This window comes from Neovison vison, chromosome 8, assembly GCF_020171115.1.
Source record: "Neovison vison isolate M4711 chromosome 8, ASM_NN_V1, whole genome shotgun sequence".
Lineage (NCBI taxonomy): Eukaryota > Metazoa > Chordata > Mammalia > Carnivora > Mustelidae > Neogale > Neogale vison.
Genome location: NC_058098.1, coordinates 713,770 through 731,780, shown reverse-complemented (window position 1 = coordinate 731,780; position 18,011 = coordinate 713,770). Strand labels below are relative to the sequence as shown.

Sequence of the window (18,011 nt, the reverse complement as noted above, 5' to 3'; positions counted from 1 at the left end):
GTCTGCCTCTGCACCGGACCCACGTGCTTGAAGCTTGCACCCAGGAACGGGGTCCGCGTCCGGGACCAGAGGGCTCACCAGCCCCAGCCAGCGGCTCCCTTCCCCGGATGCCTGCTGCTCCTAAAGGCAGAGAGAAGGGCCGCCAGCGGGAGCCTCGGCAGACTCGGGCCCGGGCCCGGAGCGAGTGAGCGTGAGTCCCCACGGTCTGAAGCCGCAAGCATGAGGCAGTGACGGACACGGACAGAGCCATGTACCTTGACCCTGGACCCTGTGTGTCCCACTTGTCCCTGCCCTGGGCGCACCCCCACCCCGAGACCCCACCAAGGCCCTGGAGACGGCATGCAAGACGGAAAAGGCCACACACCACGCAGGTTGAATCACTGTGTTTTACTAAGTGCACAGGTCCACTGGGCTTCTGGACAGGTCCCCGTGGCAGTAGAACTTCCCGGAACTTTTCACATGCGTCCCTGCTGCCGGATTCCACCCCTGAAGTCGCCGGGCAAACCCAGGCCAGGCCCCATTCTCGGGGACAAGTGTGAAGCGGACAGTGAGTTGAGAAGTTAGTGTCTCGGCTGGTCCGTACAAAACTCGAGTTCATTCCCTGGGCGTCTATCCCTAGAAAACGGACAACACGCGAGTCGAGGGTCGAGTGTGCGGTGGTGACACATTCACGAAACAGAAAGGCCCGGCGGCTGTGGTGCAGGGGTGCATACACGTGGTCGGAAGGGCACGTCAGTACTGAAGGCAAATGAAGAATTCTTTGGAGCATGAACAAAGTGCAGACGGCCAAGGCAGCAGCATGGGTGGGGGCCGCGGGGCAGCGAGCGGCAGGGGCAGGCGCGGGACGGGGTGAGGAGGGTCCCGGCGGGCACAGGGCCCGTTCCTGGTCCGTTGCCCGCTCTGCGTCCGACCATAGCGCCGGTCCCGCGGACGAGGGGGCAGGGTGCGGTGCCGGGCAGACGCCGGGGGCCTGGGGCGACCTCGGTGAATTTCCGTCCACGTGCATTAAGGCAACGACATTATGAAACCCAGCCAGAGTCGGGCTTACGGCACTGGGGGGCCAGAACACAGCGCCACCCCCGGGGGCCCCTCCCCCTGCACCTGACCTGGGCGATCCCTGGCATCCTCTGCCCGCCGGGTGTCAAGACCAGAGGCCCCCCCCGATTCCTCCAACCCTACGGGTGCCTTTGAGAGGTGGACGGAGGGTCTCACCTGCCAGGGAGCGGGTCTTCCTCGCTCTCTCTACCCTGTTTGCTGAAGCCTCTCTCCCCCCCGCGTCTCCTTCTGGGGTCTGCCGTCAGCCCCTCCCCCACAAGATGGCCTATCCAGTGAACCGTGGCCACCGCCCGTGCATGCTCCGGAGGCCACCAGGGCCCTAGCCTAGGCAGCTGGCTTTCCTGGGTTCCTTGGAGAGAAGAGAGTCACAAGCCCCCAGTCCCACTATGCCGCCTCTTTCAGGAAGTCCTCCCTGGCTGTCTCTCCTACTTAGGGCTTGGCAGGGGCCCATGGGAGGGCAGCTGGCCTGGGACAACACACAGCCTCTCCTGGTGCCGGGAGCAGGCAGCCCATTCCTACCAGGCCCCACCCAGGCCTCCTGCCCCTCGCCCAGCTTCGGCCCATCCAAGCAGGTGGCCTGAAGATCCGCTCCAGGGTCACAGAAGGCAGCCGAGGACGACTCAGGACAGCGTTGGTCGGGAAGGGAGTGTCTGATTCTGAGTCATGAGCACTGGGGGGCACCCGGGGCACGGAGCCCCACCGGCTGCTCGGGACCCAGCCACGCTGCTGGGTGCCCCCAAACCCTCCGCGGGCTGTCAGGCTCTCCCTCTGCACACCACGTTTATTTCAAGGGCTTGTGACATCGGAGGGTGGGACGCTGCGTCTTCACTCTGGTCTTGCAGCGTCACATCAGGGACGAACCCCTGAGCCCACCGCTCTGTACATTATTTACAATTTGGGGAGAATACGAAATAGATACAAACATCAGCATTTCTACAAAGGCCTCCCAGGGGCCATCCACACCTCTGGGCTTCAAGAAGCGTCTAGAAATGTCTCAGGGCTGATTCCATCCACACCCGGCACAGGCAGGGGGCACCTGCTCTACGGAGGGCCCCTGAACGTGATGTCGCCCCCTTGGCTTCCGTGTTACTGTGTCGAATCGGTGACCACCGGGGGACTCCAGCCTAGTACGAGGGGAGAAGGTCAGTTAAGCTAAAGACCACGTTAAAGACGCCAACCGTACCCGGCTGGCTCATGTGCTCTGGGCTCGGGGAGTAGGGCTGGCCACAGGGCAGGTCACGACCTGCCCTAAGCCCGTAGGCTTCCACACAGCAGTCCCGGCAGGGCGGGCTCCCGGGGCCTCCAAACGGGGCTTGAGAGCAGCCCCCGCAGGTGGGGAGGACAGTGGGCCTTCCACGGGGATGGGACAGGTGGACGGGCCAGGGGGGCCTCTGCCACGTAGCCAGGGCCCCCCCATCCTCCAGGGCGGACTAGCAAGGTCACGGCTCAGAGCATGTGGACAAGAGGGAGATGCGGGGCCTCAATATGCCAGGGAGAGGGACAACACCCACATGGCCAAGGAGGGCAGAGGGAGGTGACCAGGGCCCGAGGGTCACAACTGGACACCCAGAGCTTCCCGGCCCAGCCCACACCGTGTGTGGCACATGGTACGACACGGCTGTCCAGCTCCTGGACAGCTGCCAGGCAGCGGATGTGAGGCGTGTGGGACGCCGGATGGGGCCAAGGGGCCCCTCTGCCTGTGCTGCCCAGGAGCCTGGGCACAGGAGCACCTGTCACTCCATGTGTCCATTCCTTGGGGCTCGAAGTGGGCAGACCCAGACAGAAAGATCAGACGAAAGCCACGGGAGTCAGGAGCGCAGCGAGTGTGCGCGCACGCGTGTGTGCCCAGGTGTGAGCACAGACTCCAGCCTCCCTCGGACCTCAGGAAACCCTGCCGCACCTGCCAAGGGTGACAGCTGCGCAGAGCCCCGCTCCCGTCACACGCGCCCCGCAGACGCCCCTGACAGCACCGGCCTCCCGCTCGTACCCCTCCGGAGGCGGGACCCGGGGTGCACACACTGCTCGGGCCTGGCTCTGCGGGTCCCAAGAAGGCGCCTTTACAATACCATCTCTACCGCCTGTACCCGAAACCAGCCTTCCTTCCAAGGGGCAGAGACTCCACGCAGGAGGCCTCACACACTCCCTGGGTGTGGGACCTGCCCGCAGGCCGGCCCGTCCCTTCCGCTGCAGCCTGGGGGAGCCCCTGCCCCTCCGAGGCCAGCTTCCTTGGCTCCCAAGGGCGCATGGCACAGGCTCTGGAGCCCCCGACGACCAAGACCCGGCAGCGGAGGGGTCCCCGTTGCTGGCACGGGGCCAGAGCTGGGGACGGATGAGGCCGTGCCACCCCGTGGTTCCTGCCCTGCCCAGGGGCCTGCAGCCCGAGTCCCCCGTGGCAGGAGGGTAAAGGGGGCTGAGCCCAGAGGCAGGCAGCGATGGGAGGGCCCGCCTGCAGGGCCACGACACATGGGCCACGTCAGGGGCTCACGATATCTGCACTGGCAGGGACTTCTCACCACCGTGAGGCCCCAGGCCAGAGAAACACTGTCCTCAGGAACACAGTTCATCAGCGTGAGGGAAAACCAGCAGAGCCCCAGAACGCCTCCCCTCCAGGCCGTGGGGCCACTCACCTCCACGCCTGCCCCTCCCCAAGGCTGGGTCCCCGACACGAGCAGCCGTCCCCGACTCCGAGCCTTCGTCCTCCCCCTCTGGGAGCCACCCTTGGGCAAACACAGGCCCAACCTCTGGCTGCCCGTCAGGCAAGGAGGTGCCCAGAGCAGGACCGGGGAAGGGGCAGCGCCCGCAGGCATGGCCCCACCTGCTCAACAGACAGAGTCCCAAGGAGAGCCGCGGGACCCCAGGCCCAGAGCCCAGGACCCTTGACACCGCTTCCTGCGCGCTTCCCAGAGGACAGGAGTGACTCTGTTACTGGCCGCTTCCGGTCCCACTCGGGGCTCTCCTGAGAGGTAGGTTTCTGGGGACGTCGCTCCATAGCGGGCTTGGCTGCGCCCAGCCCTAATGCACACGAGGTCACCGCCTCAGAGAGCGCCAGGTGACCAGACCCGTGGTCCCAACTGCCAGATGCCCACACACACTGACCGCTGAGGGCCTGGAAGGGAAACTCCACAGCTGCCGTCCCTGGGGCCAAGGGGCCTGCCCCAGGAGAGATGGGGGTCCCTGCTCCTTGAGGCCAGGGTGGAGATGGGCATCCTTGACTCTCAAGAAGTCCCAGGCAAGGGCCAGGTCAGTGGAGAGCAGGTGTGTGGACGGTCAGCTCCAGTGGGGACAAAAGAGGCTTCCTACAGGAGAGAGCTGCTTGAACCCTGCAGAGGGAGGGGACCCCAAAGCCCTCAAGAGGCTTCGAAGGGTTTTCCCAGGGCTTAGAGCATCATTGTCCCGCCCCGGTCCTGTCAAGGCCCCAGGGAGGGACCAGGGAAGCAAGACCCCCAGTGAAAGACACCGTGTGAATCTGGTCACCCACCCCCTGGCCCTGGGACCTGGAAACAGGAGCCCAGCCTGGCTGTGCCCCAAGCCACCCAGTGCGCTCCCTGCGCACGGGTCTCCTTTCAGAGCTGGTCGTGGCCTGGTGGCTGGTGTCCAGCCTGAGCAGAACAGACAGAACACGGGCGGCCCATCCCCCGATCTCCTGTGGCTGCGGGAGCCTCTGAGGACCCTCTTCCAGAGGCCTAGGGAGCAACCCGCCCCCACGCTGGGAGGTGCTGGGGCCTCACCTCAGCCCTTCCCATCCAGGCCAGCACCCTGGACTCGGGACCGGTGGGGACCCGGGGGTGGGGGAGGTGGTGCTGACCAGCAGCTCTCTGGAAGACGGCCCATCATGCGCGCCTGCCGTGCGGGGACAGCGGGGGCAGGGACCGAGGGACAAGGATAAGCCACACTCAAGGGGCCAGCCGTACCTCCTGCCGCTGCAGGCACAGGCCGTGGCTCCCTCCCCACGAAGCCTCAAGGCCCCGGCCCTCCCACAGCAGCCACCCCCACCGGCGCCCTGTGCCTCCTCCCCACTGCCGGGGTCTGTCCTACGCGTCAGCCCCGCAGCACCCGCGCCAACGGTCTCAGTGGGCACGGCCGGCCGGGCTGCCCCTCGTCAGAAAAGAAGCTCTTGTCAGCCTTCGCCACGTGAGACCCGCCCCCCCCCCCCCCCGCCTGCCGTCTCCCCCACAGGCCCCACCCGAGTCGCTCTGAGGAAAGGGCCCGTCCGCACACCTGGAAGGCCGAGAGTTAGGGAGAGGCCGGCGGGCGGCCTCACTTCCGGGGCCCGGCCCAGCCCACGTCGCCGAAAGGGCCTTCCCCGGTGGCGGAGCGTGGCGGGGGCCCGCAGGGGGTGCAGAGGTCCGAGTCCGTGTCCGACTCGCCCTCCGCGATGTAGGGCCGGACTTTGGCGCAGGGTGCGGCGGCCGCACCGCAGCTGTTGAGGGCGTCCAGGTTCTCCTTGGACTGGGAGATGCTGAAGCCGCTGAACGAGCGCTCCAGCTCCTCGTGGTCCACCGACGGGATGGAGATGGACGTGTCGCTGTCCCGCAGGGCCCCCTCGTGCCTCAGGAACTCCGTGCTGGCCCGGGGGCCCCCGCTGTAGGCCGAGAGCGACCGCTCGTGGGCGGGAGGGGGCGGGATCCGCACCAGCGAGCCGGGGTCACCCACGGGGGAGGTGCCGTGGCCCTGGCGCGGGGGGCCCTGCTGCTGCCACGAGGTGGACGGCGGGCACTGGGCCGGGGGCGCCGAGAAGTTCTTCTGGCCCGTGGAACTGGCTGAGCGGATAAGCTTGATGATGCAGGCGCCCCTGTCCCCGTGCTCCCGGCTGTCCTCGGGGCTGTGGTACGGCGGCGCCGGCTCTGGCTCCTTGGCCCCAAAGTAGGCCTCCGTCTCCGTCGGGGGGATGCCCATACGCTGCATGTAGATGTTCACCAGGAAATCCAGCTTCTTCTCCATGGACAGGACCTACAAGGGGAGCTGCTGGACCAGGCCTGGCGCTCTCCGGGCGGGGTGGGGGGCGTCCCGGGCCGCTCCCGGGAAGTGGGAGGCCCAGGCTGCTCCAGGACGTAGGGGGACCCTGGGCTGCTCCTGGGAGGTGAGAAAGCCCTGGGCTACCCCCGCCCCCCGAGGTCCAGAAGCAGCGGGAAGCAGACACAGCAGCTTAGCCTCTGAACGCTCCCTTCAGTGTCTGGTCCCTTTGAGGAACCCCACAGTTCCTTTCCTTGGCTCCCAGAAGCACGCCCCAAGTGCTTCTTACACACGGGCCCCAAGGACCCACTCCCCAGAGAGAGCTTTGACCCACCCCTGGAGCCCAGGCCCTGCCCGCAGGGCCCGTCTCTGCGCCTCCTACCTGCTTCTCCACTTTACCCAGCCGTCCCATCATGCTGGGGTCCTCGGGCAGCTCCGCCTCGGCCGGGCCCTTGGTGCGGTCCTTGTCGGTGATCGCCGGGCCCCGCCCCACGATCTGGTCCACTCTGCCGGGAAGAGACCCCAGCCCCCAGCATGAGCTCGGGTGGGTGTGGCGGGGCCCGTGGCCCTCTCCTCCTGGGCCAGGCCACAGCCCCCCAGATCCAGGCTCCGGGCTGAGCCCAGAGCTGACTGGGGGGCCACCAGGGTGCCAGGACAGGTGGTCTCGCCCCGCTCGCTGAACCTGAGGGGCCCCCCTGCCGATCCAGTGGGCTGGCACATTAGCAAGGAGTAAAGTGGTGGGGATGGGTGCCTCGAGCCCCCCAGGTCCCCTCTCCCGTGCCCGCCCGACCCCTGAGCTTTACTCCTCCACAATGTGCCACGGGGTCCTCAGCACAACGGGGGTCGGGGGCGGGCAAAGTCCCAAGTGTGCGGCAGGAACAGAAGCAGACATGACAAGAGCCACGGCTCCATGCACACGGGACGGGGTGGGCACAGACGGACAGGAAACCGCCAGCGCACGAGGGAGGGGCAGACAGAGCCACTGCCAAACGGGGGTCCGTGAGTGCTTGAGGGGGGGCGTGAGTGCGTGTGAGCGTGTGTGCACGCGAGCCCGTGCGAATGCATGTGCAGAACGCAGCTGCGCTCGGCTGCAGGGAGGCCGCGGGCGACCAGACACGGGTTTTCTAGAGGGAAAAGGGACCCAGCACAGTCCCTGCGGAGCAGAAAGGGCCACCGGAGGGCTCAGAAGGGGCCACTGCTGCGGCGCGGGCTCTAACACTCGCGCCGAGACCACGGGCACGTGGGAGCTTGGAAACAGAGACCCCGGGTGCCTGCGAGCCACAGTGCCGAACCCCCAGGCCTGCCGGGCGCATGGCTCTCCCCCGGACTGAGGCCAGGTAGCCCCGCCTCGTCCCTGGTCCCACACACATTCCTCGAGCTTTGGGGTGCGGGAGGGCACGGCTCCCACACCTGGGCAGGGGGCTTGTCTTAGTGTCCTTCCACACCGACAGGCTGCCCTGTCTGCCTCTGGGGGGAGTGGGGCTCGGGGGGCCTTTTTCTGCCGTTGCACGAAGCGGAAGGGGGTGGGGAGCCGCGTCAGCCACGGTGCAGCCTCATGCCCCGGAGAGCCGCATGCGCCACGGACGAGGAGCGTTGGGGGGGGCGCTCGCCGCATGCACCACGGACGAGGAGCGAGGGGGGGGCCTCGGACTCCAAGCAGACCCGGTAGGGAGCGGGAGGGGAAGCGCTCTCTGGTGTTTCCGGGCGTCTGCACAGGCACCGGTGCTCAGCGCCTTCACCCCTGCCACATGACGGGCCGCCTGCCTGGCCGGTCCCGCGGGGAGCCTGGAGCTGCCACGGGTGGGGGGCTGGAAAGGGACCTCCAAGGGGCCCGGGCCATCCCTCCCCTGGCCTCAGGCAGAGGAGTGAGGTTTAACCCCCATGTGCCCACGCCGTCCTTCCGGCGCCTTCTCTGGGTGACCCTGTGTGTCCTCTGGCCGCAGTGGTCCAGAGGCCTGGGGGGCCCTGAGAGCCGCAGGACCTTTCCAGCTCCTGGCCTGAGGATTCAGCCGCCGCCCCCCGAGCAGCACACGAGGGTGGTCCTGGGTGTCCAGGCTGCACACTGTCTGCACTGCCCTGGGTCAGGCCTGCCCCCCTCCCACAGGGACTCGCTTCTCACGGAAGAGCCACCGGGTGGAGACGACCCTGTGCCGACCCTCAGCCTCACGGGTGGAAGTCCTGGCACACGGGGAGCGCGGGGCAAACACACAGTCCCTCCACCAGCCAGCTTGGCCAGCATCCCTGCTGGTCTCCGGGATGCCCTTGGGCCCCTCTGCCCTCCTCCCTGCCCCCAGGGGCTCTGCTCTCCCCCAGGTGACCAGACCTGCTCCGGAGGCATAGGTCACAGCCGTCATCTGAACCGTCCCGGAGGCAGAAGGCCCTGGAGCTTGAACTTCACTAGAGAAACTTCTGCTAACTCACCGCCTAACCGAGCCCTTGCCTTCCTCTCTGCCCATGAGCCAGGGCCAGCTTCAATGATGCTAATTCTGATAATCGGAAATAAAGCTCCAAGGTCTTGGGCTTTCCCTGGGAGCCTCACCCAGTGCTAGACGCCTGGCAGGACATTCCCATTTATTCTTCACGGAGTTTCAAGGCAAGAGAAGCAACAGGACCTACTCAGATCTATGGAGCAGCCCGGGTCAGCCTGAGGGGAGGGCATCAGGGGAGAGCCCCAGAGGGGCTGGGAAGGTCGCCACTAGCCACCGAGGCCCACAGCTCTGAACACATTGGATCCTCGTGGGGGCACCCCTTTGCTTCTGGCCCGGAAGCGTCCCCCAGGCAGACGCCGCGCAGAATGTTCATGGAAAGGAGCTCCTGTGGCCAGCTTCTCCAGAGCCCACCAAGAGGAACAGCTCCAGGGCACCCTGGCCCGCCCCCCCTCCGGGGCCCCGGGGGCACCACCTTCCCCTAGCGCTGCTTCATGGGGAGGTGCAGGACAGGCGCTGCCGTCATGTGGCCTGGGGCGAAGGGGGCTGGCCGTTCCACAGAGACAAGGCGGGGGAGGGGTGGCGTCCTGACCTAGGTGAGTACTGGGGTGACTCTCTCGGAGGGGCCGTGGGTCCTTTGGTGGGGTACTTCTTGTGCCGGGGAGTTGAAGGGGGTGGGGGGCCCACAATCATATCTATCCTGGCGAGCGAACAAGAAAAGAGACACCAGCAAACGCATCGTGAGGAGCACGGAAGGGGAGTCGGCGGAGGGGGGCCCCGCACGTGGCGCAGGGACCACCGCGCTCGCCTGGCCAGGGCAGCGCCCGATCTCTCCCGGGCCCGGCTGCGCGTAGGACTGGGGAGCCGCGGCCTCACCGCTGAGCCCAGCCTGCCCGGGCCGGCTGGGGCGTGCACAGGAGCCACCGCCGCCAGCGCACGGCCCGAGGACACCGGCCGTGGACAGCCGTGCGGCTCTGCCGGCGACAGGGACATCCTGGCTCCCTGGGCCCGTTTGTGTCGTATTTCCAGACGGGAAGGGAGGTTGAGGACAGGAGAGCCTGGAGAGCCAAATCAGCCTCCCTGAGATGCGGGACAGGCCCAGCGGCCAAGACCCTGCCCTCTCTCACACGGGTGTGCACACTCCCACGTGAGCGCACACCCGGGTCTGCACTGTCCTCGCTCACTCGCTCACACACATTCCACAGATTACGCACGCGCAAGCGCACACACTTCTGTCCACACACACAGCACAGGTCTAGCTGGTGCTCCGGAGGAGGGTAAGTGTCGGGTTTCCTGGCCGAGCCCGTGTGGAAGAAAGGGTCACCACCCCCCCGGCTCCCCGCCCCACAGAGCAGCTGACCCCTGCCGGGCATCCCGCTGCAGGACTAGAGACGCCCCCCGGGGCAGGCGCTCACGGGCCTCCCCAGAAGGAGGACTTCCATCCTGCCGGGGGCTGGGGAGCTGTTCGGACCTACGACTGTCCCTCCACTGGCCAGACCTTCTGCCAGCCAGGGCCCAGGATCCTGGGGGCAGACAACCTACAGCAGCCCACTCTGAGGGACCTGGGCAGGGGAGGGAACGTTGGCAGAACCGTGGGACCCACTTCAGGAGGGACCCAACAACAGTCCTGTGGGCTCCTCCCAGACCCTGCAAACACATGTGCTCACACGGGCGTGCTTAAATGTGGCAGGGGTCACAGCTGCGCACGTGTGTACTTGGGTACTTGTGTGTCATGGAGGTAGCGAGTGCATGAGTGTGCACACGGCTATGAGTGGCTGTGTGTGCACGTGTGTCCGTGTGTCCATGCACACACGTGTGTGTCGGTCCGCGTGCAAGGAGCGGACAGGCGTCCTATGCATGTGTGTGCACGCCTGCGCCAGTGTGCAGGGAGCCCAGAGTGAGCCAGCAGCCTCGTGCGCGCACGGCTGCCTGTGAGCAGAGCACCGTGCGCCCTGCCGTCGCCGTGCCGCAGCCCTGCTTCCTGCCAGGGGAGGGGGAGCCCCGTGCGAGGCCAGGGCGTGGACGAGTCTTTCTGCTCCATGGGGCACCCTTGCTTCCCGACAGGGCTCGTGACCCTGCAGCCTCATCCCCAACACACACGCACGCGCATGTGCACACACACATGCACACGTGACACGACACACGCAGAGGCACATGCACACACACACGCATGCAGGACATGTGCACACACGCTCCCGTGCAGGCGACCAGATGCCTGGAGACGTCGCTCACGTGTGTGGGGTCACATGACGCCTGTGCGCACGGGCAGCGTGAGGGCACCCGCACATGCACGCTCACCCCCCGCAGCGGGGGCGGGAGGGTGAGGAGGGACAGACGACACACATCGTCACACAGACCACACGCGGACACAGCAGGACGCCCGCACAGGGCCGGCGCGGGGCTGGGGGTGGCAGCAGACAGCGCTGACCACCGTGTCCCCCTCTGCACCCCCACACTACACCTCACCCCGTGCCGGCCCGAGAGACGCCACTCCACTGGGGCCACACTGGCTTTGGCCCAGACGGACCCCAGGGCCAGGCAGGCGGGTGTGGTCTTGCCTGGACTGCAGGTTTTTGATGCGGGACAGCATGTCCAGGTGGCCGGCCGAGTACTGCTCGATCACGTCCATCACGTCGTACGGACGCAGGCTCTCTTTGAACTTGCGCTTGGACACCAGGAACCGCATCACACTGGGGGAGCACGGCCGTGAGCCCGGGGCCAACGCCTGCCCGGGGCCCTCCCAGCATCTCCCAGAACATCCACCGGACACGTGGCCACGGTGATCCGGCCCCACCCACCTGCCACATCCACAGGCCATGCCCAGGCCCGGGGTGCAGACAGACCCTCGCCCCCGGGGTATGCAGGGGACAGCTCTGACAGGGGCAGGTGCGCAGAGCCATCACCAGCTCCCAAAGGACCCAGAGCCCAGGGACAGAGACCGCACCCCTCCTGGACTCCGCAGGGAGGCCCCTTGCCCTGGACCCTGGGTGCCTCACCACACGGCCCGGATGCTGACTTTGAGGCCCGGGGTCAGATCTTCCGTCACAAACTCGCAATTGCAGCTCTTAATGTCTTCTGCGATGTCTTCCCCGGGGAGGCTTGCTTCTGGGGGGAAGGAGACACGGCCCATGAGGGGCTGAGCTGCGCCAGGGACGGCGCCAGGGACGGCGCCAGGGACGGCGCCAGGGACGCCCCGAGAGCAGCTCCCTGCGCTCTGGAGACCCACCCTCTGTCCCGCCGAGGCCCCAGGAGAGGCCCACATGATGGCTGAAAAGCGGACGACGGGCAGACCCATGGCTATGGCCGCGGGAAACAACAGAGCCTCAGCCCGCCAGAAACCAGCGTGAAGCCGGATGGTGGCCGGGCGTGGAAACACCTGGAAGCAGGTGCATGCAGCATGTGGTGCCACATGTGGGAAATGTCCAGAACAGACTGGCAGTGGCCAGGGGCTGGGAGGGACTGCTGGCAGGCACGGGTCTCCTCTGGGGCATGGAAACCCCTAGAACGAGAGAGGTGATCCGGGCTGTGCCGTGAATGTGCTCACGGCCGCTGAGCTGCTCGCTTGAAAGCGGCCGGTTTCATGTTACGTGGCTTCACCTCAAAAAGAAGAAAGGGAAAGGGAAGCTGCTGCTCAAAGAGGCTACAGGGCCCCGAAGGTGCCCGGCATGGGGCAGCTGGACCGCGGGAAGCCCGCGGCCTGACCCACCTTCCGAGTTCTGGCGGGACGCCGCGCCCTTAATCCGGAAGGCCTGCCTCGCCCGGCTGCGGTCCCCAAAGCTCCAGCTCTTCGGCACCTTGCTCGGGCTGTCCTCCAGACTCTGGTCGGCGCTGGGAGACCGCCGGACGGTCGGGGCCTGAGGGGACCCCTTGCCCTTGGCAGCCACACCTCGGGGGCTGGAGAAGACACGGTCTTTCAAACTGACCTTCTGACTGCTCCCACGAGGGCCGACAGGCGGGCGGACACACACAGAAAGACAGCAAGAGAAGTCACTCTGGAAGGAACGCGCACGCCCCACCGTCCGTTCACCGCGGACGCCTACACGTGGAGGGGGTGGTGGCGGGGAGACAAGGAGCGCAGGGGGTGGGCGCTCCGAGGGCCACTCAGGGGCTCGGCCTGGCTGGGGAGGGGTCAGCGGACACTTAAATCACTTTCGGTGCTACGGGAAGGTGCCAGGGTCCTCTCCACATGGTCCTGTCCGGTCTCCCTCCCCAACACCGTGCCTCAAACGCTGTGCAGGTACGGCTTCTCCCTGCACACCTTCTGTGGGTCCCGCCAGTGGTTCCCCTGCCCACCCCTCCACGCCCCATCCCTGCCCGGGGCAGCCCCTTCCCCCTGCCGCCTGCCCCAGGGTCCGGAGGCCAAGCCCCAGGAATCACCCGGAGGAAGGGTCTGGGCCAGGAGCGGGAGCCTGGGAATCATGGAGGGGGCAACTGTCCCCTGTCAACTCTGCAGGGCAGACCTGTCCAGCCCCCTTGCCCCAGGGCCAACACAGCCCCCACACCCACACACAGGAGGTGTCTGGGGACCACAGTCCCACACCACCAGAGACACAGAGTAGACAGGCTCCCTCTGCCAGCCGCCTCGCAGGAACAGACCTCTGGTCCGAGGCCACAGTGGGGGCAGGGAGCAACGCTGGCTGGCCAGCCGCAGCCCTGCCGGGGTCCCCAGGCCCCCACCCCCGGGCCTGTATCTCTTGGAAACTATGAAGTCTGGCACCCTCTGGGCCACAGCCAGGAGGCAGGAGGGGGTCACGATGGTCCGGGTGCTGGTCAGGCCCAGGGACCCGGGGGCCACTGGCCAGTTTCCACTGTCCACAAGCAAGGCTCTTGTGACCTGCGGACCTGCTCTCACCCAGCCACAGGCAGGAGCCGCAGAACTGAGACAGCCTCTGAGGCAGGCCCTGCGCTGCCCCGGGGGATGGGACAAGCTGCCCGGGGTCCCTCCTCTCACTGGGAAGCTGCCATCACGTGCTGACCCCTCAGACCTCGCCAGACTCCACTGTGGCTCCCCCGGGTCAGCCGCCTCCAGCAGCCCCAAGCAGGACCCACAGCCAAGACAGGCCCCTCGGACGGCGCAGACGTGACTGGGCCATGGAGAAGCGGCCAGCGGCCTGGTCTGTCCAGTCTGGACGCTGTAGTCCCCGCCGCCCACCCCCGGGCAGCCGATCATCCGTCGGCTGGACTGAAGGGTTCGTGGGATAGCGAGAAAAGGAGGAAAGGAGCCCCCAAGGGCTGGCAGTCGGCCTCGGTGTGCGTCGCACTCAGGAGTGGGGTGGGCTTCTGCTTGCCCGGCTCACTGGCCCCAAGCCTGGAACAGGTGTGCCCAGCAGGAGGCCGAGAATGGGCAGACAGGAGCCGAGGGCAGCCCAAATCCAGGTGCCCCGGGGCCCTCGGCACAGATGACCTTCTCCTTCCCAATGGAGACCAACAGCTGGTCCGGGGAGACCATAAGAAGCAATAGCCTCGCCCCCAGCAGCTGGACCCACACAGCTGCCCCGAGGACGGAGCCACAGGAAGGTCTTTCTGTCGCAGCGGCTGGAATGCCCGGGCTGGGGAGGGGCACTTGGCCGGAGGAGGCCACCGTGCGGATGGCCTTGCCTAGCTCAGCCGGCGGGTGCCCTGCCCACTAGACCTGCCCCCCACCCAGGGGCACACACAGCTCCTGTCCCCCCAGGCGTCAAGGCAGGGCTGCCCTAACCTCATAGGCCAAGGACAGAAGCAAACGAACACGAAGGATGGGGTTCTGGCCGCCTGCTTGGGGGAAAGTGCACTCGGCGAGACCACCATGTGTGTGAAAGGGCACTTTCCGGCATCCGCCCTTTGGCGTTCACACAGGACCAAGGAGAACGTTCGGGAGGGTCCGGGGGTAAGCCAAGCCCCAGGCTTTCCTCCCCCGCCTGCCACCCCGTAGCGGGATTCTAAGGCCCGGGGCCAGCTGAGCAGGAACGGGGCAAGGGGAGGCCCCGCCTGCCATCTGCCACACCCAGGTCTGCACAGCCAGGGCCTGGCTCAGCGGGGAAGGGGCAGCCGGCATCCACAGGAACGGCCCTGCCCTCGCCGGACCACTGGACCACGGATGCCCAGGGAAAGTGCGACGGATGCAGTGACATTCGTGGGACCGGCACACAGCAAGGCTGGGCTTGGCCTGGGCTCCTGGACTGGCTGTGGGCCCCGCCGGCCCTTCTGGTCCCCAAGCAGCGTGACCACAGCCCCCGACCCGAGGGACCAGCCGGTGGCCCCACAAGCTCTGTACAAGCAGGGCAGCTTCGGCCGGGGCAGGACAGATCTCCGCTCCCGGGGTTGCAAGTCTTCCCCAAGCGCCTACCTCCGGGAGCACACAAGCAAGGTGGACAGGCAGGGGAAGGCAGGCCTCCGAGCCCCTGTCCGGGGGAGACTCAGGAGCATGCAGATGCAGGTGGACAAGCATGCCGCCGCCTGGGCCCCTGGGCCTGCCGACAGCCCCACCCCCGCCCGCCGCTCCACCACTGCTTCCGGGGCATGCAGGGGGTGGGGGGGGCGGGCACAGCTGCCCACACGCTGCACTGCTCAGGGAGGGCGGCAGGCAGGAGGGAGACGGGCTGGGGGGACCCGGAGCAAGCAAGAGGACAGACGCTTCCACACACCCGACAGCAGACAGTGGACAGAGAGTGGAGATGCGGACAAGGGGCCCACGGTGCAGAGGGCTGGGGTGGGGGCGGATTTTCCCCCGTCCCGTGTCCAGTCCACCCTAAACCAGGCCTGTGGGGGGAAGGGGGAGCCGAGGGTCTCCGGCTCTGTGGCGTGTCGGGGAGCCCGGCACTCACGGGACGGAGCTGCCTCCCGCAGGTGGGGCGGCCGCTTCGGAGAGGCCGTCCTCGGGTGCCAGATCAGTGGTCCCCAGGGAAGGGGCTCACCAGAGAGCGATGAGGGCCCCAGAGGCCACGGACGCCCGATCTGGGCGTCCGAGCCCCCTGCCGGCCCCCCGCCTGCTCAGAGCAGGGCATCGTTTGGCTCGGGGAGAGAAGTATGTTCCTGCGGCCGCCACCGTCGGCGGGAGGCGGTTTGGAATCACGGGGGCGGGGGAGGGGGCCTGGCGCTCCGCGGGGGCCAGGGCCGCGGAGGCCGCGCTGCCAATCAGAATCAGAATCGTGGCCGGGGGGCTGGGGGGGGGCGGGGCAGGGGGCGCCGGCCTTGCCCTCGCTCATCTAGAACCTCTAGTAAGCAGAGTGTCTGGCGCGGGAGGGGGGTGGGGAGCCGTGCAGCAGGCGGTCAGTGCGCGCGGCTCGCCCCGCGGTACCTAGTGTGTCCGGGGCAGCATCCACACAGGGACTCTCTGCACGGTCTGCCTTTACTGCAAACGAGGAGAGCACAGTTAGTCCTGGCGCACGGGCGGACAGGACGCACGGGCCCACCCTGCGGCCGCGGCTCTGGGCTTGGGGTCCGCCCACCGCGCCCGCGTCCCAGCAGCGGCCGTGAGGGGGCCGCACAGAAAGTCTCCCGCCGGCCTGGAAAAGAAAACAGTGCCCTATTTTTGGAGAAAAAAAAAAAAAATCCTGTTTTTTTCCTCCAAAAATACCTTTTCCTTCCAGAGTTAGAGTTTTGGGCCATGTCTTTTTAAAGATGTATTATTTTTTGCTATATTCATGCCAATGAAAAAATAATACATGGGCAAGACTTTGCAAAAGGCTGGTTCTAAATGGACAGGATTCCGGAAAGCACACACGTTAGAGGAAGAACGTGCAGTCTGGTGTCACAAACCAGTCACCAAGGCTTCGCCAGGCCCTGCCAACCGGAAGTGGCCTCAGTTTACCCTGGAGGGAAGCTCAGGAAAGCAGACTTGGGGACCCTGGATCTAAGTGGACTGCCGACATCGGTTCCCCTAGGGCTCTGTGCTGAAGCCCTGGGCCAGGCCGGACCGCTGGCAGCTCTTTTAGCAAAGCCCCACCTGGGTCCACACTGCCTGCTCCCCAGAAGCTGACCCAGAAGGCCCTAGAGCTGTCTCTGCTCAGGCACATTTCTAAGCAAAACTGAAAACCACACACCAGGACCTTCTGCTGTCCTGGGGTCTCCCTCCCTCCATCCTTCCGTCTGTCCCTCCGTCCCCCACCACGGCTGCTGCTCGGATGGCCCTCACTCTGTGGGGCCAAGGAACCAGACACGCCGACCCCCACTCTCAGAAACCAGCCCCGGGCCTCCGTGCCCAGCATCCACACAAGTAAATGCTGGTGGCGCCTGCCTGTGTCCAACAGGACCTCAGGGCAAGGACACACTCTGCTAGTCCCGCAGGGTGAGGCTCCTCAGAAAACTGTGTGTGGCCCAGGGACTGTGAGGGCCACGGTCCCCCCACAAGCTACCCTCCCCTCCAGGGGCACTGCCTCTGTGCGGGGTCCTCCCAGGAGGGACCTAGGGTCCAGCCATATCAGCAAATGGGCTCACCTGGGGACAAGCGTCCATGTGACTCAGTACCCCAGGCCCATGCTCTCTACTGCCCAGCAGCCCTGGCTGCTCGTAGAAACCCCTCAAATGTGGGGCAAATGCTCTCTCCCAAGGCACACCTCACGTCAGCCACAGTCCAACCACAGCCGGAGACGGGAGCCTCGTGCTCACCCTCCCAGGGCTCCGCAGGCCAGCACGCGGCCCCCACCCCCCAGCACCTGGAGGCTCTGTCCAGGGAAAGAGGACAACAGGGGGATGGTCTCTGCCTCCGACACCTTCGAAGGGCCCCAGCTTTGAGCAAACCCCAGCCAGCTTTGCTGCCTTCAAAACTCGCTGCACAGACACGGGGCCTAGACGCATGACCCAGGGCGTCCCGAGGCCCGACAGCCTGGGGCCTGGCTCACGGCACTTAGTGAAACTGAAACAGCCCCATGTGGCCAGTGGCTCCTGGGCTGCCAGAGCCCACGGTCTCCCTGAGCACGGCCCCACGGGCTCCAAGGCGCGAGGCTCAGGCCCTGCGTCCGGACCCCAGCCTGGCGCTGGGCTCTTCCTGCCCACAGAAGCCGACGGCAGAGTCCCGGGAGTGGCAGGCAGGCAAGACCGGGGGCCTGGGGTCCACCTGGCAGGAAGAGGCGCCCACAGACACTCACCAAGACCAGACTGAACGGACGGGCACTCAGACACGGCACGCGGCTGCCGCCGACGAGGGGGGACCCACACGGACAAGGGGGCAAAGCAGCTGGAGGACGGGTCTCCTCCAGGCACGGGGCGGGGGGGCAGTGAGAAACAGGGTGGGGCAGAGGGCAGAGGGCAGGTCACAGACACGCCCAGAGCAGCGCAGCCCGAGACCCTGCAGCCCGCCGCCCACCCTACCCCTTGACCTGATCCAGGCGGCCTCGGCCTGACACCAGCACAGCCACAGCGGGTCCTGCGGAGCCGAGGACCCACACGGCTGGGGCGCATGCCCGTCAGGACCCCAGACCAGGAGGGCGCCTCACGGCAGCTGGCAAGGGTCTCCGTGCCCGCCCCATCCCCCTGCCCAGACCGGTCAGCGGCAGTGGGATCCTGGCGTGCAGGCGGCAGGCGGTGGCCCGGCCACGACCACCAAGCACCACACTCCGGAGGCAGGGGCACACCCCGTAAGCACCTCCCAGAGCAGGG

At 66.8% G+C, this 18,011-nt stretch overlaps 1 protein-coding gene across 16 annotated transcripts in view; it reads right to left on the bottom strand.

Annotated features, from left to right (window-relative positions):
• Positions 1 to 368: 368 nt before the first annotated feature.
• KCNQ2 (potassium voltage-gated channel subfamily Q member 2) overlaps positions 369 to 18,011 on the bottom strand; it is a 52,067-nt gene continuing 34,424 nt past the window's right edge. For 2 of the 16 annotated variants that reach the window (XM_044262666.1, XM_044262668.1), the window contains 8 exons: positions 15,712 to 15,765; positions 12,142 to 12,365; positions 11,432 to 11,540; positions 10,994 to 11,125; positions 9,028 to 9,135; positions 6,392 to 6,515; positions 5,275 to 6,006; positions 369 to 2,180 (listed from right to left, as the gene is read on the bottom strand). In XM_044262666.1, coding sequence (XP_044118601.1) covers positions 5,314 to 6,006; positions 6,392 to 6,515; positions 9,028 to 9,135; positions 10,994 to 11,125; positions 11,432 to 11,540; positions 12,142 to 12,365; positions 15,712 to 15,765 — 1,444 coding nt within the window. In that variant the 3' untranslated portion in view covers positions 369 to 2,180; positions 5,275 to 5,313. The remainder of the gene's footprint in view (positions 2,181 to 5,274; positions 6,007 to 6,391; positions 6,516 to 9,027; positions 9,136 to 10,993; positions 11,126 to 11,431; positions 11,541 to 12,141; positions 12,366 to 15,711; positions 15,766 to 18,011) is intronic. The other 14 variants (XM_044262669.1, XM_044262671.1, XM_044262672.1 and 11 more) reach the window with 10 other exon arrangements.